This window comes from Aedes aegypti, chromosome 2, assembly GCF_002204515.2.
Source record: "Aedes aegypti strain LVP_AGWG chromosome 2, AaegL5.0 Primary Assembly, whole genome shotgun sequence".
NCBI classification, from domain to species: domain Eukaryota; kingdom Metazoa; phylum Arthropoda; class Insecta; order Diptera; family Culicidae; genus Aedes; species Aedes aegypti.
This window is the reverse complement of record NC_035108.1, coordinates 121902284-121925669: the sequence shown is the minus strand read 5'-3', so window position 1 is coordinate 121925669 and position 23386 is coordinate 121902284. Positions and strand designations below refer to the sequence as shown.

At 43.2% G+C, this 23386-nt stretch overlaps 1 protein-coding gene across 1 annotated transcript in view; it reads left to right on the top strand.

Annotated features, from left to right (window-relative positions):
* The window catches only part of LOC5576547 (nucleosome-remodeling factor subunit NURF301), a 61601-nt gene that overhangs the window by 1814 nt on the left and 36401 nt on the right, over positions 1 to 23386 (top strand). Inside the window, exons 2-3 of the mRNA XM_021842157.1 lie at positions 17974 to 18446; positions 19371 to 23311. Coding sequence (XP_021697849.1) covers positions 18104 to 18446; positions 19371 to 23311 — 4284 coding nt within the window. The 5' untranslated portion in view covers positions 17974 to 18103. The remainder of the gene's footprint in view (positions 1 to 17973; positions 18447 to 19370; positions 23312 to 23386) is intronic.

Here is a 23386-nt window from a genome sequence, read left to right as displayed (position 1 = left end):
TGACTTGTTTTTAAGTACACTTAGGCAAATAAATTAACAAATTTCTTAAATTCCTAAAAGTTAATTAAAAAATCTTTAAAGGCAGATTTTAGAAGGCTAATATGAATTTCATACCATTGAAATGATAATCTTGATCGACAAAATAGTTGAACATAATGAACGTTTACAAATTTCATTGCGCGCCTTACGATTTCCATTGCTGTCATAAATCATTTTCATTCACTCAGGCAAAAATTCATGAAATTCGCCTTATGAAGTGTTGAAAATTTGTAATTTATTCATTCATTAAACGTAAGCCTGTTACAAAACTTTTGATCAGTTCAAGGAAAAGCTGTAAGGCTGTTATCAGAGCTGGTAGCGAGTCACTTTTAGGTGACCTGTAGGCGAATTCCGGCGCGTATTTTATTCAAAGAAAAGGCAATTTTTTCCTAGTGAGTAATGGAAGAAAATGTCTTCTCTTCGAAGAAATTGTCCGCCGAAATTCGGCTACTGTTCATTTTTTCGACATGATCACTGAAACGCTACTACAGTCGACTCTCCACATCTCGATGTTCTATATCTCGATATCTCTCCCTATGTCGATGATTTCCTAGGTCCTTTCATTCTGCATCAGTGAATCAATTGTCACTCAACACGCAGCAAAAAGACATTATCACCTCCTATTCTTGTTGCAACAATTTTATTCCGCAATATCAGTTTATCATCACTTGAACAGAATATGACAAAGATCGATAATTCAAGACTAACAATTCAAAAGGCCTCTTCTCCAAAAAGTAAACAATGAGAAAAATGCAATCTTGTTTTGTCAAACAATAAATCAAATTTAAATTATGAATTTAAGCATTGTATGTTATTTTATCGTCCAGAAAGTCGATAGATAAACTGATTTATAGCTATGAATATTCATTACTATCATTTTAGCAAAAAATCCTGCTAAAAAAACGAGTCAAAGAAAATGAGGCTTTTATTTTACCAAAAGCTGTGCAGCCCTTTTCATTTGTGGCCATAGACGCCGGCCGACGCTGATGAGGCCTGTGAGTTGACGCCTTTGTTTACTCTAAAATGTGTTGAGGCCTCCTAGTTGTGGCTTGTTTTTTCATCATCTTCTGATGTGGCCTTTTGAAAATTGATGATGAAATAAGAAATTTGAAGTGTAGAAGAGTGTTAAGTGGTGAAGTAAAGTACATGGAGATCCCTAGAGCAAGAGAAGATTCGTGCGGTCGATTAAATATGTGATTGATTGAACCCTTCGTCATCCATGAACATTATGTATGTGCTACGCGAGTTTGTCGTCGAGAAAATGTATGGAAATATTGGTTCAATTGAAATAATATTTCAATTGAACGTTATTTTTCATGCAATTGAAACCAAATCGTGTTTTTGTTGATAATTTGTGAAGTACAGACAGGCTGACACAGGTGCTATTAGGTAGTATGATACAAAATGCATTAGTCTACAGGAACCCGACGGGAAACTTGATAATGTTCGCCGTTTAGACAACCACTGTATAAAATAATACAACGAACAGTCGCTCCGTAGTATAACCTGCATCTACTAAGTGAATTTGGAACGTTTTTCGCAATCTACATTGCAATTTTGATGTTTGTTTAACAGGCCTCAACTCGGTTTCCGTCAGATATAGAAATGAGGCCTTTTTGAGAAAAGGCCGCATTTGCGATGAATATCCTGGTTAGCGGAAAATGAGATGGGGCCTTTTAGAAAAATGTTATTTTTTCAACTTTTATGCATATCAAGCCAAACTTTTCAATCCGACGTATCTGCAAAAATAAACAAATCGAGATTTGCTTTGCATGGGCTTGACAAACGCATAATCTATCTATTGTGTCTATAAAAGTATTCCTACATCCATTTTTTGATTTTTAGAAATAAATTAAAATTATGCCCTATGTGCACTTTACTCAGTGTTTTTAATTTGGCTACATACACCCTTCGTTTGCAAAGCGACTCAACAGTCAACATTTTTCATGCTAGCACATACACCGTACATATGCTCATAGTAAAGCGACCTATATGTAGAATCAAAACATAAAATTTCGAACACCAGATACGTCATACTGTTTCCAAATCACTAAACATGTTGGAAATCGAGAGAATTTGATTTCCACAGTTGAGCGAGCTGACGGGTCGGCAAACTGATGTGGAACATCATCAGTATTCGGTTTAAGACAATATTTCTCACCAAATTTTGCACAAGAACTGTTCTCCTCCTGCTTTTGTTATTTACGGCTCCGTCCGGTGCTCCTCTTAATCGAGTTGAAATTGGAAACATTCGAAAACTAATATTCGTTGTCGTTGAAAGTTGAAACTGACGAATTGACTAAGTTTAATAAGTTTTATGGGAATTTGCAAACCGGTGTATGTGCAACTTCAAAACAATACTGGTGTATATGACGTGACGGATGTGCAAAACGAACTGTCAAACCGACGCATCAAGCAAGGTGTATGTATCAATCAAGGTATGGTATCGACGAATCATCCATGGTGTATGTGAGCAGCACAAAGCAAAAGGGCTTATTCTCTAATTTTACCTGTTTTTCAATTAAATTCAAAACAAATCGGATTTGTTTAATAGTGGTTAGAAACAGTGTTCTTTTTTTCAACTTATAGTAGACATCGCAATAGAAAAAATGCAAAACATTTTAAACAGGATTTAAAATGCTTTACAATATTTTGCATCGCATTTTTCTCGAAACCTTCCGAGTGTTAGATACGCCGATTTGAAAAATCATGCTTGATATTTTTAAATGACTATTGTATGTTTTAGTAAGAATAGGCTCTTATACATTGAAATCAGCACAAAACCGATTTGTTTACATTTTGGACTTGAGGCCTTTTCAATTGTTGGTCTTGAATTACGTGCGTAGCGATTTTCTGTGCTTCGCATTGCAATTTTCGAGAACTTTCTTCGTGTTGGTAAACATTGACACATTATCAAACAGCATCCACAAAACAAATTTGGTTTTGTGTTTAAAATAACTGATTAATTGCGAGTTGAAAAGTTTGCAACAATGTTGCGCTCTGTGATTGTCATGACAATTTTGCTTTTGATTGTGTCCTTATCCGAAACAGTTGCGACAAACGATTGTGAGCGAGCTTGTTTTGTTGTTTGTTTTTTGTCTATTTTGATGATAATTTGATTCACTATTCTGCATACAATTTCTCTCTCCACATCTCGATATCCTCCTTATCTAGATATTTCCGTATCTCGATGTGTGCCTGTTGATTTTTCGTTCCCAATTTTCTCTCTGTATGTCGATATGACCAATATCAAGGGTAATATTTAACATTAATATGCGCTGTATTAAAGTATTTTTATCCATTGTTTATTGCAATTCGACGGACTATAACCTCCACTTACTTACTTATTTGGCTTTACATCAATTATCTTGATAAAGCCTCGCCAACAATATTTCGCCAATTCACTCGGTTCATGGCCGCTTCACTCCATCCTCGACTGTGACCCACGCTCTCCAGGTCCTGGTGCACCTGGTCAATCCACCTAGCTCGCTGCGCCCCACGCCTTGTTCGGACCGGATTCGTAGCGAACATATGGGGTTGTTGTCCGGCATTCTTGCAACATGCCGTGGCCAGCGTATCCTTCCAGCTTTAGCTACCTTCACGATACTGGGCTCGCCGTAGAGTTGAGCGAGCTCGTGGTTCATCCTTCGCCGCCACACGCCGTTCTCCTGCACGCCGCCGAAGATCGCCCTTAGCACTCGGCGTTCGAAAACCCCAAGAGCTTGCAAGTTCTATTCGAGCATAGTCCACATGTACTTTGTTTTCGACCCATTCACCATTAGCCCGACTCTTGTTGCTTCGCGTTTTAGGCGGGTGAACAAATCTGCCACCGTTTTAAATTTTCTCCCAAAAATCGTGCCTCGACTGTTAAGTCCGGCTCTCCGCATGACACCTTCAAACGCAATATTGAACAACAGGCACGAAAGTCCGTCGCCCTGTCGTAGTCCTCGTCCATGATTTTCCATAGCTCTACGCGGTCGATACTATCGTATGCCGCCTTGAAATCGATGAACAAATGGTGCGTAGGGACCTGGTACTCACGGCATTTCTGAAGGATTTGCCGCAGGGAGAAGATCTGGTCCGTTGTCGAGCGGCCGTCGATGAAACCTGCTTATTTGTTTATTTGTTAATACTACATCAACAGGCAAATAGTAGCCCCATTGATGTATTAAAATATATCAAGCATAATTCTTCAATCCGACGTATCTGCAAAAATAAACAAACCGAGATTTGCTTTGCATGGGCTTGACATACGCATAATCTACATATTGAACCAATAAAAGTATTCCTAAAACCATTTTTCAATTTTTTGAAATATTTTTTTTTTTAATTTTTTATTCTGCCCTATGTGCACTTTACTCAGTGTTTTTAATTTGACTACATACACCCTGTGTTTGTAAAGCGACTCAACTGTCAACATTTTCATGCTAGCACATACACCGTACATATGCACAAAGTAAAGCGACCTATATGCCGAATCAAAACATAAAATTTGAATCAGCAGATACGTTATACCGTTTCCGAATCACTAAACATGTTGGAAATCGAGAAATTCGAATTTTTACAATTGTAGCTAGCTGACGCGTCGGCAAACTGATGTGGAACATCATCAGTATTCGGTTCTAGACAATATTTTTTACCAAATTTCTCACAAGAACTGTTATCTATCTACTTTTGTTATTCACAGTTCCGTCCGGTGCTCGTGTTAGTCGAGTTGAAATTGGTAACATTCGCAAACCAATATTCGTTGTAGTTGAACGTAGAAACTATCAAATTAACGAACTCTATTAGGTTTTAAGGGAATTTGCAAACCGGTGTAAGTGCAACTTCAAAACAATACTGGTGTATATGACGTGACGCATGTGAAAAATGAACTGTCAAACCGACGCATCAAGCAAGGTGTATATATCAATCAAGGTATGGTATCGACGAATCATCATGGTGTATGTGAGCAGCACAAAGCAAAAGGGTTTATTCGATAATTTCACCAGTTCTTCAATCTAATTCAAAACGAATCGGATTTGTTTAATAGTGGTTAGAAACAGTGTTCTATTTTTCAACTTGTAGAAAACACAACAATAGAAAAAATGCAAAACATTTTAAATAGGATTTAAAATGCTTTACAATATATTGCATCGCATTTTTCTCGAATCCATTCACCGATTTGAAAAATTATGCTTGATATGTATATGGAAACATTAAAATCCCTGGGCTTGGGATTATATTTTCCAGGGAGCGATGAATTTTGATAATTGATCGCTGTTGTTAGTAGTTTTGATTAGATGTTGGGTGAATTTCAAAGCAATGGCAACCTTTTTATTACAAAATTTAGATTTTATCTTCTGACCTAAAAATTCTGGTTAAACTACTGTACTATGCAGTTGGGCTGCCCTAGGCTATCTTTCATCAAAATTACTTTCACTTCGGGAAAATATAATTTCAAACTGGCGAGAAGATTACGAACTGAGGGTGGATTAGGGCACAATCAGACCCTTGAATGTGCAATGTGGGGTAGTAATTGGGAATGCCATTGACGGTTTGTAATCTTCTACGAGGTTTTCGAAAACCAACAGGGCGCGTGCACCGGGTTGCGGATAGGAGCAAAGGGAGATCAATAGCATCTACCTAAAATAATAGAGCAAAAAGCCGTTCCATGATTAGGTAATGTTTAGCGATCTTCTATGGTGTTCTAGTACTATAAAATTCTTCACTCACTGGGAATTTTGGCCTTGATACCTAATACTTAATAAGTACAATGTAGCTTCAATGTAGTAATAAATGAAATAAAATCAATTTTCTATACTTGACAAGGTTTTGAAGACAATCAATGAGTGAAAGAACTACCTATTAGAAAAGCTACATCAGCTAAGGCTATACATATACAAATGTTGGTCATACGGTCATGGCGAGCATTCGGTATGTATGTCTATGACTGATTCTTATCTAATAGGGGCATTAGAAGACCACGCGGACAATTTCGAAACAAATTATTTTTATACATTGGTCTTACGATCCGAAAGGCTCAGCTATGCTGCAAATTCATTTTAAAAGCTACTGTTTAATTGTTTATAATTCTAACAAAACTACATAATTAACTCATTACTAATCACTGTTCCTATATTCTCTTTTTCTCTCCTTCTTATCTGTTGCATGATTATGATCATCACTAATATAATGCATGAGCATGCACAATAAGAATAATTTCAGGATTGAAAGCGGTACATGGATACCTGGATAGAATAGCTTCGAAAAGGGTGCTCAAAAAATAATATTTCTGATCAGGGAAGTATTATTATCAAGGGTATGTAAAATTTTTCCATTATTAACACTTAGATTACACAAACAAACGAACTAATAATATCAAATATTTTTAAAATACTTTTATATAAATCAGCATCGTCAATCAGTGCAAAAACAGATAAAGTTTGTAAAGTTATCACCATCGCTCTGTATAGTAATGTTCAATCAGTATCAAAATATCCTAAAGCGTCGCATTGTACCATCAGCAGCCCTTAGCATCACTCTCATATTGTTATTATTTTGTTGTTTATAACATTTCTAGAAAGCGATCTGCATATTCTTTCTTACTTGTACAATGGCCGATCTATTTGGAATTTTAATAAGTCAAATCTAACTTCAAAACTCAAATTAAATTGCTTTCAGTACATTTACATTTTGCAGCATTAATCGCATTACTGTGTCAAGTCTTCTCCATTCCCTATACCCTACCCCAACCCTTCTTATCCTTTCCGATGGTGTTCAAGTGGTCCGCATAGACTATTACGGCCATTACCTATCCCTTTCCCCGGCTTTGGACTGACTTGCGCTCTCATTGCCCCACCAAACGCTGCAAAATGAAAATGAAAATGAAAAATGATATGTATATGGAAACATTAACAACAAAGTACAGTGACGTCAAAAACGGAGCGCACAAGAGAGCAATAGAGCGATTTCAGGCTGTAAACATCTGAGAAATTCTTGGCGATTCTGAAGATGAAACCGAGAGTTGTCGAAACTTTACTGACCGTGTACGAAATATGTAGTTTGAATGATAACTGTGAATCTAGGAAAACACCTAGGTCCTTGTTGTGATCCACACGTTCGAGAAGACGAAGCATTTCGATAAGGATCTTTTCGTCGAAGCACTCCGAGCAGTAAGCGACGCTCCAAACATGGATGCAGGAGAGCTGACAGAAGCGTTGGCGAGAGCGTGTGACGCAACTATGCCGAGAAAATTGGAGCCAAGAAATCAACGGCGTCCTGCATACTGGTGGAACGACAGACTCAGCACCCTTCGCGCAGCCTGCTTAAGAGCCAGAAGACGCGTGCAGAGAGCTAGATCCGAAGCCAGCATGGAAGAGCGTAAAGTGACCTACCGACTGGCCAGAGCCGCCTTCAAACGGGAAATATCGACGAGTAAAACGAACTGCTACAAGGAGTTGTGCCGGGAAGCTGACGCAAATCCCTGGGGCAACGCCTATCGAGTAGTGATGGCGAAGATCAAGGGCCCAGTTACCCCAGCTGAAATGTGTCCCGACAAACTGAAGGCGATAGTGAACGGTCTCTTTCCTACGCATGCTCCAACAGCGTGGCCGCCCACACCGTACGCTGACGTAGATGAGGAAAATGCCGGTATACAAGTGTCTAACGCCGAGCTGATAACGGTTGCGAAAGGATTGAAGCTGAACAAAGCTCCCGGACCAGATGGTATCCCTAATGTTGCGCTAAGGGCAGCAATCTTGGCGTTCCCAGACATATTCAGGACAGCGTTGCAGAAGTGTCTAGCGGAAGGCTGCTTCCCAGACAGATGGAAGGTGCAGAAGCTGGTGTTACTGCCAAAACCGGGAAAACCGCCAGGAGATCCTGCTTCATATAGACCAATATGCTTGCTGGATACTCTTGGCAAACTTTTGGAGTAGGTCATCCTCGGCAGGCTGACGATCTACACGGAAGGCGAGAACGGATTGTCGAAAAGGCAGTTCGGATTCCGTAAAAAGACTTCGACGGTGGATGCTGTTCGGGCAGTCATCGCGTGCGCGGAGAAAGCGGCCAAGCAGAAGAGGAGAGGCAATCGATACTGCGCAGTGGTAACAATAGACGACAAGAACGCGTTCAACAGTGCCAGTTGGGAGGCTATTGCCGCAGCCCTACACAGAATGCGGGTTCCCGGATATCTGTGTAAAGTTCTGCAAAGTTACTTCCAGAACCGGGTACTGGTCTACGACACGAACCAGGGACGGATGTCAATTGAAGTCACGGCGGGAGTTCCACAAGGATCCATACTTGGTCCAACATTGTGGAACATGATGTACGATGGAGTGCTAACCTTGCCACTGCCGAATGGAGTCGAGATCGTCGGGTTCGCAGACGACGTCGTTCTTGCGATAACTGGTGAGACTGCGGAGGAGGTGGAGATGCTGACGGCGGAATCGCTAGACACCATCGAATCGTGGATGACTGGAGTCAAGTTGCAGTTGGCTCATCATAAAACGGAGGTGGTGCTGGTCAGCAACTGCAAGGCGGTACAGCAGTTGGAAATCAACGTCGGAGGGCACGCAATCCCATCGAAGCGCTCTCTAAAGCATCTCGGAGTAATGGTCGACGACAGGCTAAACTTCAACAGCCACGTAGACTATGCCTGCGAAAAGGCTGCGAAAGCTGCTAACACCGTAGCCAGGATCATGCCCAACATTGGAGGACCAAGAAGCAGCACGAGGCGTCTTCTAGCGACCGTATCATCGTCTATACTGAGGTATGGAGTCCCGGCTTGGGCTGCAGCGTTGGGAACCAAACGTAACCGAGATAAGCTGGCAGGTACGTTCCGGCTCATGGCTATACGGGTTGCGAGTGCCTACCGCACTATATCATCGGAGGCAGTGTGCGTTATCGCCGGAATGATCCCCATCTGCATCACTCTGGCTGAAGACATCGCATGTTACCAGCAAAGGGACACCAGGAATGTGAGGAATACCATTAGGTTGGACACAATGGCCAGGTGGCAGCAGGAGTGGGATAACTCGGAGAAAGGAAGGTGGACCCACAGGCTCATTCCTAACGTGTCGGTGTGGACGACCAGAAAACATGGAGAAGTTAACTTCTTCCTGACCCAGTTTCTGTCAGGCCATGGATGCTTCCGGAAATATCTGCACAGATTCGGACACGCAGAATCTCCACATTGTCCGGCCTGTCCAAATATCGAGGAGACACCGGAGCACGTTATATTCGACTGCCCTCGATTCAGGGATATACGAAGCGAGATGATGCCAGAAACCGCAAGCGTTCTAAATCCGGACAACATCGTGCAGAACATGTGCCAGCATGAAAGCACCTGGAATGCGGTGAACAGGGGAATAACGGCGATTATGTCGTTGCTGCGAAGGAGATGGCGTGAAGACCAGAGAGCTCCGGGTCGCGATCGGAGTAGGCTAGATCCTCCGTCGGGGACTAGACCGAGTAGAGCGGGCGTAGCGTAGTATCGGTTAATAGTCGTCGGGGCGCCTGCAAACCGGAAGCCATCCTCCAACCGGAATTGCAGAACCGACCCTGGCACTTGGCCGACCAACGTCGAGTCGGAGTAGGCTGAGTCCACCGCCGGGGTCCAGCTGAGTAATTCGCGAAATAGCACCGGCAAATGGTCGTCGGGGCGCCTGTGAACCGGAAGTTTTCCTCCACCGGAATCGCAGGACCGACCTCGGCATCTGCCCGGCCAGCTTTGGAGTAGGCTAAGTCCACCGCCGGGGACTAGTTGAGTAGATCGCGTTGTTGCACCGGCAAATGATCGTCGGGGCGCCTGTGAACCGGAAGCTTCCCTCCACCGGAATCGCAGGACCGACCTCGGCATCTGCCCGGATAGCATCGGTTCGGGAGATCTTCCGCCGCCGGGGAAATCTTCGTCGGAGTAGGATAGATCCACCGCCGGGGACTACTCTGAGTAGTACGTAGCGTATCACCGGCTTGAGTCGTCGGAGCGCCAGCGAACCGGAAGCCATCCTCCAACCGGAATCGCTGGACCGACTTCGGCACTCCACCGGCCTGTATCGAATCATGAAGAAGCGCGTAGCCGGAGTAGGCTAGCTCCACCGTCGGGGACTAAGCCGAGTAGCATCGATCGTCACAAACCAGTTTTGGGTCGTCTGGGCGCCAGTGAACCGGAAGTCATCCTCCAACCGGAATCGCTGGACCGACCTCGGCATCCAACTGGTCAACAAGGAGAGCTCGAACAGCAGCAGCGGAGAACAAGTCGTCGTAGAGCAACGAAGTGCACATGAGCGTCCAGTAGAAGATCAACAGAGCTCTGATGCGAGGCCAGCCCAAGGGAAGTATGCGTCGTCGCACAGAAAGCTGTCCAAAGTCCCGGCGAGATGTTCAACCGCCAATTGGGCAAAACGCTCCAAAAGCGAACAAGCAGAACAGTTAGAGGCTGAGATTGAAGAAGTGCATGAGCACAGAAGTGCATGAGCACAGCCCTCCCCCGATGAAGTTGCCTGATGTAGTTCCGGGGGAGATCGAGGCACAGGAGCAGTAGGGAAAGTTTTTTAGTGGTTAAGCACGCCTAACGTGAGTCCCACACCGTGCCAACACACAACAGGCCAGGCTTTTGAAGCTTTTTTGAACTCTACTATAAAATAAAAAAAAAAAACACGTTCGAGAATCGTCCCGAGCAAACTATAAGGGAACGCTTTTGATCGCTTTTTCCTGGAAAACGTTCACACTTAGATTGAATCACAGAATTCTGTGAAATTCCACCGAAATCTCAACAGCAGAATTTTCGGTGAACCGTTCGGTGATTTTTATTTCACAGATCGATCTGTGAACCTTGAAAATGTTCATCTGTCAAAACCACCGAAAAGTGCGGTGATTTTTCACAAATTTTCCGTGGATTTATTGTGTGATGCTGCAGCTTTTACCGAACGTTTCTGTGCTACAGTTAACTCTCCCTTACTCGATATTAAAGGGACCATCGAGTTAGGGAGGTATCGAGATACAGAACACATATTTTTCAAATTTTCAACTTTTTATTATTTTGTCAAAATACATTCAGAATAGTTATTTTCACGTGAAAAACAAAACCATTTCACCACATTTACTTTTGTGATACTTTTTTACCGATCAGCAAAAAATAAAAATTTTAGCACCCAGAAATTGGCAGTAAACTTTAATTTTACTATCAATTTAATCATAATAATGAAATTCATGAAATTTATTAACGTTTGGAGGAAATTTGGAACTTTTCATGAAAATATCGAGTTAGAGAGGTAAATTTACTTGGGAAACTGAAACAGATAGCATCGACTAAGGGAACATCGAGTTAGAGAGGTATCGAGTTACAGAGGTATCAAAGCATGCTAGATTGAAGGGACCGCGCATTCCATCGAGTTAGGGGAAATATCGAGATACAGAATATCGAGTAAGGGAGAGATGACTGTATTTCACAAACTTACTGTAATTGTTTGATGTTACCACTGGCATTTCACCGACAATTCATTATATATTTTCAGTTGTCCTGCGAAAATTTAAAGTAATTTCTCTCGGATTTTCTGTGATGTTTCTTTATTTCCATCAAATAAACAAACACACATACTATTCATAGTAACATAATTACCTACAGGGGATAGGCAAAATCATTGAGATAGGCAAAATTTTGCCCAAATTCAAATGCTTATAACTTTATGAAAAATGGATGAAATTGGATGCATCTGGAAGCAGTCGACGGCAAATTTGGTCCAGTTTTAGGAACTTCCTTGGCCATGCATATTGGCCACTGGACACCGGAGATGTTCCGGATTTTCTGAGGTCATGTCCAAATGTCATTTTTTCTGTCGCTTGTATTTTTGTGTGGTGTAAAGTTAGATAGATGTTTGCAATTTTCCTAGAAACTAGAACTAATAGAAAGTTGAATGCCACCGGACGCATTAAGATTGGTTGGAAATCTTCAGAAATATGACCATTTCCGTAAAACTGGTTCCGGAAAGCATGGTCAGTCATGTTTGTATTTCCAATCATGTAAATATTATCCGGAGCTATATCCAAGCGGACACCAACCTTAAAAATGATGTTTCCTGCAGCGTATTCAGAACCATTAGATGCACAGACCACTCTATCGAACGTTCCAGGTGCCCTGGGGGAAGTGGTCAATTAGGAACATATCTGGAACCATATCAATATGGGCATCAAACTTCATGATTTTCAAAGGTTATGCTTTCCGAAGCATTTCCAGCATCACCGGCTGCCATAACCACTTTATAGTAGGTTCCAGGTGCCCCGGGGGATGTGGCCAATTCGGAACATGTCCGTTCATCTGTTTAGAATCACATTCCACCATAAACAGTAAGATCCATGTGACTTGGAAAATGGCGAGCATTTTCAGAACCACAAGATATAATAATCACTCTATAGTATATTCCAGGGGCTCCTAGAGATGTGGCCAACTCGAAACATGACCTCATCCCCAAGGGCCCATGGAACCTACTATACAGTGGTCATATAAATAAGTTGCGCTGTAAATACTTCTATTAGCATCACCTTCAAAAATCTTGATGTTTTTACCCATATTGATGTGTTTTCGGGCATGTTTTGAATTGGCCACATCCCCGGGGCACCTGGAATCTACTATAAAGTGGTCATGGCAGCCGGTAGTGCTGGAAATGCTTCGGAGAGCATAACCTTTGAAAATCATGTAGTTTGATGCCCATATTGATATGGTTCCAGATATGTTCCTAATTGACCAATTGGCACCTGGAACCTTCTATAGAGTGGTCTGTGCATCTAATGGTTCTGAATACGCTGCAGGAAACATCATTTTTAAGGTTGATGTCCACTTGGATATAGCTTCGGATAATATTTACATGATTGGAAATACAAACATGACTGACCATGCTTTCCGGAACCAGTTTTACGGAAATGGTCATATTTCTGAAGATTTCCAACCAATCTTAATGCGTCCGGTGGCATTCAACTTCCTATTAGTTCTAGTTTCTAGGAAAATTGCAAACATCTATCTAACTGTACACCGCACAAAAATACAAGCGACAGAAAAAATGACATTTGGACATGACCTCAGAAAATCCGGAACATCTCCGGTGTCCAGTGGCCAATATGCATGGCCAAGGAAGTTCCTAAAACTGGACCAAATTTGCCGTCGACTGCTTCCAGATGCATCCAATTTCATTCATTTTTCATAAAGTTATAAGCATTTGAATTTGGGCAAAATTTTGCCTATCTCAATCATTTTGCCTATCCCCTGTATCAGTGTCTAATTCTACTTTGAAGTCCAAAAAATCAAGTTTTACTTTATTTCACTCTTTTCACTGCACAAACAACAACTCTCACTAAATGTATAGTTGTCAATATGGCCGATGATTGATTTTACAGATTTTCGGTAAAAGTCGCGATGTCCGGTGAAAAGTTTGATCTTCACCGAACTGTATGTAAAGATTTCACAGTTGTTTGTGAAACTTTTCTCTTTACCGAATGTTCTGTGAATTTTTGACAGTTGCGTTGGATGACTTCATGTTTCACAGAAAAATCTGTAAAGTCATATTTCACAGTTTACATTCTGTGATTTATTTTACAGAATTCTGCGTTCCATTTTAAGTGTGTTATGATGGAGCACTTAGTTGGATTCACCACCATACCATTTAGAGAGCACCAGCTGGCAAACAAGTCAAGTTGTTGTTGCAGGTACAAACAATCAGCAGTTGAGCGTATTCGTAAGAACAATTTCAGATCATCCGCGTAAGATAACCGAGGGGATTTTAATACGTAATGAACGTCATTGAAATAAAGCAAGAAAATCACTGGACCCAGGTGACTTCCTTGTGGTATGCCGGAAGTAGCAAGAAAGCTGTCGGAGCTGCAGTCCTCTATCACGACTTTAAACTGACGATCGGTGAGTTACGATCTGAGCCAGCGCAGGAAGTTACCGCAGATGCCGAACCTGTCGAGCTTTGCAATGGCGATGTTGTGGTCCAGATTGCATCAGTTTGAACTCTATCGACCATACTATCAGTTATGTATGATGTGAAGCATAGTAGATTAGTAGTGGTCGAGCGACCGGTGGTGAAGCCGTGTTGATCGTTGTCAAGCTGATGTTTTCAGTGTGATAGCAATGGTTCTATAACAACGAGTTCGAAAAGCTTCAAAACTGAGCTCAGAGATGTGATGCCACGATAATTTTCTACGCCACGTTTTCTCCCCCGTTTCGGAATTCCATCTGGTCCAGGATTATACGACAACTTCAGTTGCAATGCTGCCCTGGAAATGGCATTATCGTCAACATCGAAATTGTCCAGCGTTTGTCCGTTTAGAGGACCATTGTTGGCTGCTAGGATGACTTGTTCATTACTTATTTGAACGTCGCTGAATACGCTTTGGAAGAAAATAACTGACATATCTCCTGGAGGCACAATGCGGTTCTACCATTCCATTCCATCGAGGATGGAAGACCAGACTCCTTACGATGCTCATTCACGTAATTCCAGAATGACTTTGGATGGCGTTTAAATTTCTGCTCAATGCTTCGCTGATACTGCTGGAAACAGTGACTACTGACTCGCTGATATTCGTAGTTCGACCTTAGATAGTAACAGCGCGATGAAGGTGTTCGGTACTTAGTGAACTTCCTTAGAACCGCTCGCTTGACCGACTTCAACTTCCGCAGTTCATTGGTTTGCCAAGGAGGTCGGGTGGCTTTGTGGTGTGCTCTTTTCGGAACGTGCCTATCAATGATGTATGACAAAACATGTGCAAAAGTTTGCGCAGCTACTTCGATGTCGTTGTGATCAAGAATGCTCTCCCAGTGGATGGTGGCTAACACATCTGCGATGCTACGATGATCAGCTTTCGCGTAATCGTACGACACGGTAGCGGAGCGGTTGTTAAATCGTGTACGTGGTTATTATCAACGGAGGATGATGAGGGACTACTTTCACAAGCTCACAAGGTGTCGCCTCAATTATTTGAGCTTTATCTTGCAAGCAAACGAAGCAAAGATCCAAACTTCGATTGTTTTCGTTGACAATATGGATGATTTATGTCAACGTGGCAGTGCTGTAATTATCGAGGAGATTAGCTGCGCAAGCATGCAGGGACGATCGTACAGGATCCGGATAGAGGAAGCCGTTGTCCGAGCGTTTCCACGAAATGCCAGCTAGATTGAAATCACCCAGAACGAAGATGATAACTTCCGACGAACTCGAATGCTATAGGTGATAGACGACGGAAGAGAATCTGGGATAGCATTTTGTAGGCGGCGTTTAGGATGGTGATTGCACGATAATTTTCACACTCCAGTTTGTCGCCCTTTTTGTAGATAGGGCATATAACGCCTTGCTTCCACTCCTACGGTAGCTGTTCCGTTTCCCAGATTCTGACTATCAGCCGATGCAGACAAGCGGCCAACCTGTCCGGGCCTATCTTGATGAGTTCGGCTCCGATACCATCCTTGCCAGCGGCCTTGTTGTTCTTGAGCTGTTGAATGGCATCCTTAACTTCCCCCATCGTGGGAGCTGGTTGGTTTCCACTGTCCGCTGTGCTGACGTAGCCATCGCCTTCGCTGTCCTGACCTTCTGTGCCTGCGTTCTCTGCGCCATTCAGGTGTTCATCGTTCAGGTTCTTCCACTTTTCGATCACCTCGCGTCCGTCCGTCAAGATGCTCCCATCCTTATCCCGGCACATCTCAGCTCGCGACACGAAGCCTTTGCGGGATGTGTTGAGCTTCTGCATTTCTTGAGAACGGTACAGCAACTCCATCTCTTGGCATTCCACCTCTTCCAGGCGGCGCTTTTTGTACCGGAATAGGCGGGTTTGCTGTTTCCGCTTCCAGGTAGTGGTCGGAGTCAATGTTAGCGCCACGATAGTTTATGACGATCAAAACGTGGTCGATTTGCGATTCTGTCTGCTGAGGTGATCTCCAGGTGCACCGATACGGGAGGCTGTGCTGGAAATAGGTGCTACGAATGGCCATATTCTTGGAGGCGGCAAAAACTATCAGTCGTAGGTCGTTCTCGTTCGTCAGCCGGTGGGCGCTGAACTTTCCAATCGTCGGTCTGAACTCCTCCTCCTGGCCAACCTGAGCGTTCAAATCTCCTATGATGATCTTGACGTCGTGGCTTGGGCAGCGGTCGTACTCGCGTTCGAGCTGCGCGTAAAATGCGTCCTTGTCATCATCAGCGCTTCCGGAGTGTGGGCTATGCACGTTGATTATGCTGAAGTTAAAGAAACGGCCTTTGATTCTTAACTTGCACATTCGTTCATTGACCGGCCACCACTCGATCACGCGCCTTTGCATATCACTCATCACCATGAAAGCTGTTCCCAGCTCGCGTGTGTTGCCGCAGCTCTGGTAGATGGTATGATTACCTCTAAACGTTCGCACCAATGCAATGGTCTTGACCAGAACACCTCCTGCATTGCTACGATGCCGAAACCGCGAATCTTCAGTACATCGGAGAGTATGCGAGTACTTCCAATGAAGTTGAGAGATTTGCAGCTCCACGTACCGAGTTCCCAATCGCTAGTCCTTTTTCGTTGCTGTGGTCTTTGCCGATTGTTCCGGTCCATATTCTCTCGTAGACGTTCTTGTGCTGATATGTTTTAACGGTTGACTTGCAGGGCCTGACACCAACCCCCTAGTTTTCTGGAGGACCATTCCCCCTAAACGTTCGGAGGACCATAGTGCACAGTTTAGCTTAGAGTCCTTCTCTGGCACTCGGACGATGCTCAGCCACCCCTGACATGGAGTACAGACGCTCCAGGATTGCTGAAGCAAAAGCAAAAGCAAACCTCCCCCCTTTCCCTGTCACCATACGACCAAAGTTCCCACCGGGGGTTGGTTACCCGATCTTCCCCAAGATTACTCGTACCCCGGCCAGTACCACGAGGAGGTAGGGATAGGAGTTGCTGGGCAAGAGGCTAAGGACTGCACATAGGGGTCTATTTTATTCCTGCAGGTACGCGAGGTACCAATGGTACGCCATGCCCAGCCATTTACCGTGCCAACTATAACCTTCAATGTCAAGTGAACCATGAAAGTGTCCCAAGTAATTTTGAATGAAATATTAAAAACTTAGTGCTAATAGCTACTTTATCAGCATAACTCAGAAGAACAGCCTATTAAGCCTATCGTCTTTATGCTAAATGTCCGTCCATTCGGTCAAACATACCTCCCATTAAACTTACTGATGGAACATTTCAATGTCACTCAGGCTTATGTCAACCATTTGTTTTCTCTTAGCCGGCGTTCGAAAGACGCGTTTATGATACATTGGTTTTGAGAAGTTTTTCAATCATATTCGATCTGCTCTCATCATTACTAATTTGAAATATTGATTAGTGTCCAAATATTACATTTTTCGTAATCTTGATCTAGTTTTAATTTCACAAATGTTCCAAATTCTTATTAAAATTTACAAAATAAAATAAATGGGTAATATTAAAAACACAAAATTTTAAAAATATTGAAAACCTGCTTAAGAAGAATTATTAACGTAATTGTTAATTCTTCCGTTGGAAAAAATTTTAGGCAATATCTTGAAATTTTGGAAGTACAATAAAAATATTGAAATATACAGTAGATCATATCGAATATTCCCTATCATATTGAATGTTGATCGTAAAACAGTATAACAGAATTTAAATAAAAGTGATTACGGTTAGATTTTCAAGTCACTTTTAGTCACTTTTTCGAGAATCGAAAGTCACTTTTTAGTCACTTATTTCTCAATACTGGTCACTAATTGATTTTTTTCAGTACCACTTTTTGCTACCAGCCCTGATGATTGCACTAAACTTTCCAAAACTGATTTCTGCAGTAAGTTAGGCACATAAGCCAGCATACAGCTGACTAAAACCGTTAAATAATGCATTTTCGACAGTCAATATCTTAAAAATCAGACGTGCAAAGAATTAATATCGTTCCATTATTTTTCTTTACAGATTCATCAAAATAAGAAAATACACACCAAAGAATACAACACACAATCGTAAGTAACGTTGCTTCTTGTGAGCTGGTGCCTACAGCAGTCACAACAGCGGTGGTCAGGACATTGTCCATTACGGCTCCAAGATGAGCAGTCGAAAGTCTGCAGCGGCAGCTGGAGAGGGCTCCTCTGCCGGCAAACGACGTGGCCGTCCTCCGAAGTCACAATCATCCGCAATGGAGCGACCCAAGAGCAAGTTTCAGTATCATTTACTGAAGAAGCCGAAATATCTCTGCAAGGACGGCAGCAACGGGGATTCGCGCTTTAGCACTCCGTCGGCATCCCGGGCATCATCTCCGCAAGGCAGCGAGGAAAGTCGGCCCTCGACATCCCGTCGATCCGCTCCAGCGAAGGCACCGCGCTCTGCCAAGGCCGCAAAGGGGCGCAAATCCACGGGCGGTCGAGGCCGAGGCGGAAACAATCGGAAAAGTGAGTTTCCTAGAATTCCCACAGGATTTGCTTTGATTTTTTTTCCAGGGACTGTCTCAAGATTTTTTTTTGCAAAAATATTTCCACTTTTCGACCGATTTCGCCAGCTGTTAATCTTCCTACAGAAGTTATTCCAAGAAAAATCCACAAAGGTGTATTCCAGAGTTTTTGAGAAGTTCGTTTAGGGATTTTACCAGAAAACTGTACACGCTTGTATGATTTCTGCTATTTTTTTGCAAAGCGTTTGACCTGCAAAACTATGCATCTCTATGCGTTTGAGACAATTAAGCAAAAATCTGCATAAAATCGATTTTTCAGGATTGAATCTACAGTGGTTACACTATCATGGGTCACCCACTATTATGGGTCATTTGCATTTGAATTGCGTGTGGAACAGAGTGACTAATAATCGTGACAAGGTGACCCATAATAGTGTGAGCAGTGTAGGAATTGCTTCTTCATTTTAACATTTTTCAAGTACCTACTATATCGAGTGATTCTTGTAAATTTCATTAAAGGTTTCACGCCAGCAAACCTTGATTATGGTGATGAACTGCCGTATGCGGTAAAAATCACCTTAATAAAGAATAAAAAGCACGCCAGCAAATACACAGCAATTATATCAAACATGTCTTCTCAAATTCTGTACTACGTTGGATTTTAATCTAGAGATTTGCTTTATTATTACATATATCAATTATAAACTTAGCAATTTCCTTGATTCCAGTTTGGTCTTTTTTCCGTCTTGTGGATTTAATGTTTCTATTTTCAAGACACTCAGTTGCTGCCAGCCCGGATCCATACTTTTTTTTCTTAATCCACTGTTGACACGGCCATGTTTAATTTTCAATACAAACTTGAGAACATACTCTTTCAACTGCAAAGAGACCTGGCGTATGAACTTACACCATTCATTTCTCACAGGTTACACCTACCACGAGTCGGAGTATCACTATGGCTCGGATTTCGGTGACGACAGCGACAAAAGTGACGGTTATGATGATTCTATGCGATCGGCCAGCGATTCCGAGGATAGTCTGGCGAATGAATCCGAGTCGGACTTTTCAATCCACAGCTTCAGTGCATCTACGGGAATCATCTGTCAGAAGGAGCCTTCACCGGATCCGGTGTGGCTTCAGGACCGTGACTATCCGCCTCTAGAGTTACCGGCCTCGTCGGAAGATTTACTTGTTCCGAACAATATCGTATTGAAATGTACGTCGATCTACGAAATCATAAGGCGTTTCAGAAATTTGGTTCGGTTGTCACCATTCCGGTTGGAGGACTTTGCGGCTGCAATTATGTGCGAGGATCAGAGTCCACTGTTGACGGAGATTCACATCATGCTTCTTAAGGCAATTCTCCGGGAGGAAGATTCGCAGCAGACACATTTTGCGCCCTTGGATCAAAAAGACAGTGTCAACATTGCCCTCTATTTGATAGATTCTATTACGTGGCCGGAGGTGCTACGAAGTTACATCGAAAGTGATCCTAGCTTAGATCAGCAGGTGTTGGAGGTACTCACAGTGAATGAGTATCCGTTTGTGGCACCTGAAGATCGTCTGAAGGTGTTGCAGTTCTTAACGGATCAGTTTCTAGTTACCACAACGGTACGAGATGATATGCTGCAGGAAGGTCCAATCCATTACGATGATCACTGTCGCATCTGTCATCGGTTGGGTGATCTGCTGTGTTGCGAAACATGTCCGGCCGTTTTCCATCTGGAGTGCGTGGATCCACCGCTGGTGGATGTGCCGAGCGAAGATTGGCAGTGTAATCTGTGCAAGCTGCATAAGGTTTCCGGTGTGATGGACTGCATTACTTCGCAAGAGAAGCAGGGAATGCTTTGTAGACAGGAGTTGCTCGGCTATGATCGTCACGGGAGGAAGTATTGGTTCATTGGCAGGAGAATATTCATTGAAACGGAGGACTCTTCGGATGTATGGTACTTCAGTACTGTGAAGCAGTTCGAATACTTGCTGTCGAAATTGGATCCTGTTGATTTGGAAATGCATCTTTGCAAAGAACTCGATGAGAGGAGAGACGAAATAATAAGGCATATGACGCTCACGGAGACAATAACCAGCCAGCAAAAAGGAAATAAAAAGTCGTACTTTGAACTGGACAATCAGCGGTTGGAGAAGCTGATGGAAGAAGAAGGACTGGCGACTAAAGATGCTGATGAGAAGATGGACGTTGACGATCAGAAAGGGGCTGGCGATAGTGAAGCTTCTAATGAGAAGTCTAATGATGAGCCCAACGGTGACGAATCTTCAAGTAAAGAAGATGACGACTCCAAGGCATCCGGTGATAAGCACGTGACGAGGCTAAAGACAGGATCGTTGACTCCACGGACGTTCAGTAGCGATGAAATGAAGAGAAAGAGTTCATTGACCAAAGAAGATGAAGAATCGCGTTTGACACGAAACAAATTGACCCAAATATCAAATGGAACGTTGCACTTCAAATTGGGAATGGAAAATGGATTCAAAGCTTACGTGAATCAGTACTCAATCAATCCGATAGCGCTCAACAAACCACAAAGAAACGAAGACCGGGATAAGAAACGACATCTGTCGCACAAATTCTCCTTGACTCAAGCCTCGGAGTTCAAATGGCTTGGCGGAGGAATGAATAGCACCCAAACGCAGATCATTTCGACGATCAAACAAAGCATCATCGCGTTGGAGCAGGCAGTTGCTTCGCCTTTTCTACACCAAAACTGGTCCAAGTTGAGGAAAACCTGGATTGGAGCTATCAGTGCCTGTACTAAAGCGAAAGATTTCGCTCGAATTCTCTGCATTCTCCAGGCCTGTATGAGAAGCGTTATTTTCGCCAGTGTTTGGCATGAGCAGCTTGGCCATACCAAAATGTACAAAATAACGTCGGCTGAGCGAGAGGAGAAAAAGAAACTCGAAAAACGAGAAAAGCGAGAACGCGACGATGAAGAGGAGCGCAACCGGAGCACCTTCAATTTCGTCAAATATTCGCTTGGCCTCAGACATCAAGTTTGGAAGCAGAAGGGAGAAGAATATCGAATACATGGCCAGTGGGATTGGGTCTGGATGTCCTACAGTCGCAGAAAGGGCAAAAAACCAAGTCGGGAAACTAACGAAATAAGTCACGTTCTAATACCGATTGTGGCAGAAGTGCACAAGAAACTACTGAAACTTGATTCAAAAACGCATAAAGCATATCAACTGGTGCGTGTTGGCAGTACAGATCTGGATTTTATGACCGGAAATGAGGCGCTAGACAGTCGATTAGAAGAGAAATTCAACCAAACGGAAACATTCCAGGTCCCAGAAACGTTCGATGTGATTGACGTTTCCAAAGCTCTGTCCACACCAGGTGGCCGCATTTTGTATCCCAAGATTGCCAAGACTGCTTCTGTGTTGGATGGTTTGTTGCAGCGACGAGTTGATTTGAAAGAAGCCGAGGAACGAAAGATTGCTAAAGTAAAGGATGAGGAAGACATCAGTGTGAATGTGATTCACAAACCGGAAACGGTTCAAGCGCGACTTGGCGAATGCGTCGAAAAACAACTTCAATCTATTATCAACAGTCGTCACAACGTCAACGTCAGGAATTCGCTGCCACTAAATAAACAGCCAATAAATCGTTCGAACGGCGAACAGGTGGAGCCTTTGATTGAAAAAATCCTCCCATTGCGTTCCAAATATCAAGATGTTAATGCCGTTGTTCAGACGAACAAGTGCTACTCGTTAGATTGCGAGAATGGTTTGTGCTATTCGCCTTTATGTCTGCAGAAACAAGCAATTAAAGACGAACTGTTGCCACTTTTGAAGAAGGTTCAAGCTTTGCAATCAACTCCGATGGCAAACCCTACAATCGCCGGAGTTAAATCCATCTTGGAGCAGAAACTGACGGAGTACAAAGCGGAAAATTTCGATTCCATGTTGGCCAACTTCTCAATGAACAGATATCGGTCGATCCTTGATGAGTGGGATAGTGCCCATATGCATCTGATTGAATACGACGAACAGTTAATACAATCGATGGCAGCCCCGAAAATGCCCGAGGAACACAACAATAACGTGACGAATGAGGTGGAAATCAAGACCGAAGATGCTCCCGATATGGTCGTCAAAGAGGAAATCGTCAGTACGGAAGGTGAACCGGATTTGAACGGATCCGAAAGGATGGACGACAGCTTGAAACTGAACGAGAACTCAAATTCCATTTCGGAGAATTCGTGTGATGAACCACGAAGCACCCGTCGAGGACGACCACGCAGCAGCAAGAACAATTCGATGGTCATTGAAGACACCGAGGTCAAGGTCAAAGAAGAGGAAGTGATGATTCTACCTAAGAAGGAGCATAAACCAAATCGTCGGTTTGCCTTACCGTCGCGGTGTGTTAAAAAGGAAGACTCCGAAGACAAGGAACTTGCTCCGGATGGCAGCACCCGTGTTTATTCCGTCAGCTCAACCAAAGGAAAGATTTATCTCCGCAAAGCGCTTGAACCGGAAGTGAAGGTCAAAAGCGAAACCAAGCCAGCAGCGGCCGTCGTCGGTCCGGTGAAACCAAAGTATCCCGCTGTGAACTATTTCTGGACGCGCAAGCAAACTACCTCGATGATGGTCTTGCCAATGCATGAACTGCTCAAGTTGGCCCGTAACGGTGGTCGCCTGTCAGCTGCCGGTTTCCATCATATGGCTAAAAACAATAACTCCGTGTGGCCTTATCCGTGTGCGAGACCCCTGTTCAAAACTTGCTGGCTGTATCGTACGCTGAACTTGAGCACCCTGTCGGCGGTTGGGTTGCAGTTGCGCATCATATGGACCTGCTTGCGGTGGGACGATATGGCCATGAAACCGGCCACGAGCGACGGAAAGCATCAGGTTGGTTACATTAATACTTCCCGGGTTACAATTCTAAAGGACCAATGATCAAAACGTAAACATATGGGATTTTGA